This window comes from Mixophyes fleayi, chromosome 11 (assembly GCF_038048845.1).
Source record: "Mixophyes fleayi isolate aMixFle1 chromosome 11, aMixFle1.hap1, whole genome shotgun sequence".
NCBI classification, from domain to species: Eukaryota; Metazoa; Chordata; class Amphibia; order Anura; family Limnodynastidae; genus Mixophyes; species Mixophyes fleayi.
In genome coordinates, this window is record NC_134412.1 from 28,065,406 (window position 1) to 28,072,199 (window position 6,794).

General features: G+C 40.1%; 1 protein-coding gene across 1 annotated transcript; it reads right to left on the minus strand.

The window, feature by feature from the left end:
• Positions 1-246: 246 nt before the first annotated feature.
• On the minus strand, positions 247-3,310 carry RPS9 (ribosomal protein S9). Its single transcript, XM_075191489.1, has 4 exons — positions 3,169-3,310; positions 2,954-3,076; positions 2,130-2,316; positions 247-499 (listed from the first exon to the last, which is right to left on the minus strand). The coding sequence occupies exons 1-4, from the start codon at positions 3,263-3,265 to the stop codon at positions 322-324; spliced, it is 585 nt and encodes a 194-aa protein (XP_075047590.1). The 5' UTR covers positions 3,266-3,310; the 3' UTR covers positions 247-321.
• Between the last annotated feature and the right edge of the window lie 3,484 nt (positions 3,311-6,794).

A 6,794-nucleotide genomic window follows, 5' to 3' on the forward strand; every position in this document is an offset into this window, starting at 1 on the left:
ACAGTCCTTACCCAAAACTAGAGAGCCGTGGTGTTTGCTTTCCATCAGCTGGATGAACCCTAAGTAAATCTACTACGGAACTGTTTTGGAACTCAACATGTCATCACCTTCAGTCTCTTATATAGCTGTAGTATTTAATTTTGCACAATAGGCTCATTGTTGACAATACTCTACAATAAGGTGGATGACAAAGCTGAATTCTGTGTGCTAATGTTGTATTATTGTTGCATTAACACATTAAACCCATTATGTTAAAGTGTTTTTTATTATACAGCATTTTTCAATACACTTAAGATGGTAATCGTGAGTCTCATTCAATGTTTAATCTTCCTCTTCATCATCTCCAGCACCGGCACCAGCCTGTCCCTTCTTGGCATTCTTTCTCTTGACACGGCCGGGGCGTCCGCCACCGTACGGTGAGCGCAGAGAGAAGTCAATGTGCTTCTGTGAGTCCAGGCGCACAATGAATGATGGGATGTTAACCACCTGCTTGCGGACACTGCGGGAGAAACAGATTTGGCACTTTTAGAGTACGTCTTTTACAAATAAAACCATATTGAATTTACCAAAATGCGGTTTCTATCCCATTTGCTGTGCAGTAATTAAGCCAGAAAACATTAAAGCAATTCCAGATCTCCATAAACTACACTATGCTATCTGCAAGGTTAGTCTTAAGTGGTTTAGATACAAGTCCCAGCTTAAGAGCAACCAAGTGTTTGGGGCTACAGAAAAATTTCACTATGTTGCAGGACATTAGGTTTTAAAAGGCATTAGCCATCTTCAGCCATGGCTGACAGACCATGGAACCTAGAAAAAAACAAAAAAGGCTTTGAGGGGATAGAGCTATAATGCTCAAATGCAACCTAAGCAGTCTTTTAAAGCTGCACTTCTACCTAAAGGGCAATCCACCCTGTGGGAAATTCAAAGCACTATTTTACTGCCAATGAACCAAACATAGAAACGAACATGTCAGCACTTTATATTGTGGGACTAAGCGTGTAATTTGCTAGTAGTGAGAAGGACACAAATCAAACATGTCCCAATCCATGTTTTGGAATGACACTTTGGCTTTTTGGGAGTGTTAAAGTGATTATGGTCAACAAGCCTTCTATACCCCTTAGGTGTGGTAACTATACAGAAAATCCTATCCAGAATATAACTTATTTACAGGTCTGAAAACATGAACAACTCTCACCAAGCACAAGGTGCTTTTTAAGCTTGGAGGCACTTTGTTTATGGGAAAAAACTAAAACCTGTTACTTTGATATTCATCCTCCTGATGCATCCATCAATTACCTGAGCTACAGGAAACTATCGACCCCTGTGTATAAACCCTGCGAGGGCACAGGATGTTCTTTAGAACGACCCCTTCACAAGGTGTATGGACAGAGCCAAATTGACCTTGCTGAATCAACAGCCCACACAGTAGGAATCAGGTGTGGAGTCCTCAGGTGAGTGCTAGCAAATGTGTATGGACAAAGCCAAAGTGACATTGCCGAAGTCTCCGTCTCAAGGACTGTTCCATGTGCTAGGCAAGACACCAAAAGCATACTTAGGATAACTGAAAAATGTGATTAGATTCAACACAGGTAGATGCATTTCTGCACAACAAGTCTGCAGCACTGACTCAGTACTTTATTATAGAAGCACTTGTCATGTAACATGGCAACCTGCTGCAGAGGAATGAAAAGAGCGTGTGGACATTTTATCAAGATTAAAACCTCCATTACTTTCTGTGTCGTTTTAAGCTACGTTTCACACAGCTCTATAAAGAGCAAGTTAATATGGGAAGTTTGGTCTGGCCGACAATTAACTGCAGTCATTGCAAATGATTAAACATTTACCACACTAAAAACTTTAGGTATATCCAGATGAATATTTACTTATTTTTACAATAGAAGGCAGTCAAATTATTGAAGTTGTTTGCAACTTAACTGTAATCTCCCACACACACGTAGATATGTGAATTTACTTCTAGAAAATAATGGTCTGCATTCGCAGCCAGTTTGCCTATTAAATTATATTGCCATTACAAAAAAAGCAAAGCTATAGGATACATTAGAAATTATTTTTTATTTTAAGAGTGGATGCCTCCTGTAGAGCATTAGACATTTTCATGTGGCACTTACCGTATGTGCCTCTGCCGGATCAGCACACGGGCATGATGTATGGACTTTGCCAAACCCAGCTTGAAGACCTGGGTCTGCAGACGCCTCTCCAAGAAATCTTCAATTTTCAAGCCCAGAATGTAATCGAGCTTCATCTTCCCTTCATCCAACACACCAATACGCACAAGTCGCCTCAGCAGGGCATTGCCTATCAACAAGATGAAAATATACTCAACCCCTTTCATCAACAGATTCTTCATCTAGATAAACATTTGTGTTTTGTGGTTACTTCAGCTTTGCCAGGAATAACCTATTTAAAAGTCTTTTGCCATAGATCTTTATATAGCACCTATATCAGTGATGGCTAACCTGTGACACTCCAGATTTAAATCTACAATCCCCAGCATGCTTTGCCGGTAGATAACTAGCAGAGCATGCTGGGACTTGTAGTTTCACAACACCTGGAGTGTCACAGGTTAGCCATCACTGACCTATATAGTATGCAGGGCTTTATTGAGAATATTCAATAATTCACATTAGTCCCTGCACCAAAAAAAGCTTGCAATCTATATTCTCTTCCACAAAGACATCAATTAAACTAGCAATGTCTTTGGAGCATGGGAGGAAACCAATGCAAACACAGATAAGGCCCTGGTCAGAATAACACCCATAATCCCAATGCTGTGATGCAGCAATGCTAACCACTGTGCTGCCCAAACATTAACTTGATGCCCGAATTACATCTTGTTAGATTTTAGCAGACGGCTTTCCCAATATTCTCTGTTCAGTGACATGTTAGAACCAAACCTTCATTTCAATAGCAAGATGCTTCACACCAGTCATACCTTCAAACAAACGCTTAGGATCTTTCTCATCCAGAGTAAGCAGTTCTCTGGCAGCCTTACGGATCTTGGCAAGGGTGAACTTAACCCTCCATACCTCACGCTTGTTACGCAGACCATATTCACCTGAGAGGGAGGAGAAAAAAATATAAATGTATAGACAATACACAGCACTACCTCCCGCTTGTAAAGGAACTTGCATGTCAGACATTACTCACCAATGAGCTTTAACTCCTGGTCCAACCGCGACTTCTCAAATGGACGTCGCGGAGTGACATAGGTCTTTCGACACACCCAACTTCTGGCAACGGGCATTTTGGGTTAGATCCCTGTTTAAAAAAAAAAAAAAAAAAGTCAAACACAAGAACTGATAATTTGAGTCATTGACAGTTAATCTACTTGGTAAATACTATAAATGCAGCTCTGTCAAGACAATCTAAACTCATAAATATACTAATTATGGCTTAACATTAAACACATCCATAAAATAACTAAACCTAACTATACTACATATGTCCTAAAGATAGGGTGATTTCCAGGATAGTCATAACTAGTGTTGTAAAACCATTAGGGGCCGCATGATGGTCAATTAGCACAAGTTATCTTGCATGGCATTTACAGTCTGTCTGTGTATGTTAGGGAATTTAGATTGTAAGCTCCTATGGGGCAGGGACGATGTGAGCGAGTTCTCTGTACAGCGCTACGGAATTAGTTGCGCTATATAAGTTACATTATGATGATGCTCTGAACGCCAGGCGAGCTATTCAATATTGGGAGAGCACCTTCTGGAGGAGTAAGCAAAATTCAAGCCCTATTTCCAGGCACTATGACCATCACGCATGCCAGAATAGAGTAGCTTGCTCAACATTTGCAAGACACCTCACTAAATTGCATAGCTCCAGTATGTTGCAAAAATTTTAAAAAAAACTACCATGCTAGTATCTACATGTCTAGCTTAGGAAAAAAAAAACCTATAATATGACAGGTCCACAATCTGAACCAATTAAATGTATTGACAACAAGCTATGTCAGAACTGTATTATTTAACACCAGCCAGTAGCAGTTTAAACATGTTCAACTAAGTTACGTTAGAGTTAAATGAACCCTTAGCTAAAAAAATAAAAAATAAACTGCAATCACACCAGACACTTTTTGATCTATTAAAATTACAGAAAGACCTTATTAGGTCCCATGGTTTTGTTCTATATCAGTATTAAATCATTCTGGAGCATTCTTCTAAAGGTTACTGTAAAGAAAGCCATGTCACGTATGAACAATGACAGGCCGGGGACATTAGCATGGGTGAGGAGACAGAGCCCAGGCAATCACTACATACTAGTGTATTATGGGTGATGAGACAGATCCCAGGCAATCACTATATACTAGTGTATTAAACTAGCAATTATAGAACTATAATATTGGTTAATGAAGCCAAAGCATTAACCAGCAGATCAGAAGTCTACATAAGCCGGGATACAGGGCTGGTACTGGCAGCACAGGAAGCAACATGGCGGCCTCACACACACACAACACGCGGCGACACATTACCACTAACGACACGTTCGCCATGAAGGCTGTAAGCCTCTGACACGGTGACTCTGGAGCACAGCCATGTTCCCGGAGCACCGAGCTGGGCTATCACTAAACGCTAAGTGATAAAGGCCGGGACCCCGTCCTCCCCACCCGCAGACACACCAGCACCTACCGGGCCCCAACGAGGAAAAGGAAGGACGCGCGCGCAGTCTTACTTTATAACGTCGGTAGCAGGCCACACCTTCTAAATGTCACTACCGGTAACGCCCCCCTTATTGTCATTGCGAGGCTTGGCTCCAAAATATGTCGCCAGCCATGGGTAGAGCAGCCATTTTTATGGTTAGAATTAGAGACCTGACATACGTTTGGTTTGTCAGTCGCCAACATAAATAGTCATTTTGGATCTAAGAGTCAGGAGCGGTTTTTTTCTTGACAATCATCATCGTGACGAAATCACAAAATCTGATATTAACATACTTTTTTTTTTCATTTTAAATGCTTCTGAATAATTAATGAAAAAATGTATTCAGCATTGAAAAGAAAGAGGATATGGGTTTTTTTAGTTGGTGAATATTGCAATATGTATGAAATTGTTTATACAGTTTGCCAGTTTGCTTTTAAATAACTCGAATTTATGCCTAGATGTGACATGCATACCTAGGTTATAGCATGTAAAACCTAGGTTATAGCATGTAATCACAAACTTTAACACTAGAGACACTGCAGGAAATGGAGCGTTGCTTATATGGAACCTGGTTCTGAACATTATCCAGAGGAGCTGGCAAATTTCAGCCCGGGGGAGATTGGGGTTGGGGGGAGAGTGGGGTTGGGGGGGGGGCAAGACTCGACTCAGCAGCGTATTAGGAACATTTCAAAAGACAAAAAAATAGCAGGTGGCCCAGTGACCCAGCCCAAGGTAGCCGACTATGGGACCGGCCCCGGGGGGCAGATGCCTCCTGCCCCTGACAACGTCTTATGGTGATTGGGGATTTTTCCACACATATTTTCAGATCAAGCAATTCACTAAGAACCACTTTGTGCCTCAGCAATGCCACTGGGTCCCAATGAACGAATAGACTGCTTTATCCTGAATATTTATTCATCTCAATTGATTATTCAATTGTGTGCAGGTAACAATTACACTTCACTATTTGTTTGGTTTAGTCACGTTGTAACATATTAGACTATGCAATAAACATAATAGGATACATATATGCGATACAGCTTTATAACATACATAATTTTCCAAAAGTTCCACTCCCACTTTGATAAACACAACTAATCCCAACAGTTCCTTATTGTTGAAAACATTTGGATATAATTTCCGAGACATATTTCTACATACTGTTTTCAGGCACAAGCCCTACAACTGTCGGCATGACATGAGCATTGGTTATGGTGAAAATACTATTGTGTTTATTAACTATATTGTTTACATAGATACTGTATTTATCATTATTTATATAGCGGTAAAGCACTGTACAGAGAATATTTAATCATCCACATCAGTCCCTGCACCATTGGAGCTTACAGTCTAAATGATCACCCACCCAGATACACACACACACTAGGGTCTGTTTTTGTCAGCTGTCCTCTATCTATACTAGAGATGGTCACTGACCCCCGTGTTTTGGTTTTGGATTCGGTTTTGGATCTGGATTACCGTCGTGTTTTGGTTTTGGTTTTGGTTTTGCAAAACCGCCATTGCGTGTTTTGGTTTTGGTTTTGGTTTTGTTTGGTTTTGTTTTGCTATTTTTTTGGAAAATCCATGTTTTTGGGCCTAAATTAACCCAATTTAGTGTTCCAACTGTTTTAGAGACAAGTAATCTAATTGTTGAGGTAATAAATCATCCAAAAAAACAGTTTAATTCTTCGTTGGTAGGCCTATTCTACACACAAAACAGATTGTCTTCCTCTCCATCTATGCATATTGGCAATGCAGCCATCGTCTTTGAATGTATATTACACCCTACACTTATAGTTAAATATGTAAAGAAATGGAAAAAGCCAGTTTGGTTTCTGTCTCTCAAGGCCCCCCTCCACTTGTATAAAATACCAAAAAATTCAGCCATTATAGACTGTACAATATTAATTGACATGGAGAAAGCCAGTTTGGTTTCTGTCTCTCTAGGCCCCCCTCCACTTGTATAAAATACTAAAAAATTCAGCCATTATAGACTGTACAATATAAATTGAAATGGACAAAGGCAGTTTGGTATCTGTCTGCATCAGATCCTCTCTCCACTAGGAGTAAAATAGAAAACTATTCAGCCGTTATATAATCTAGAATATAAATAGAAATTGAGAAAGG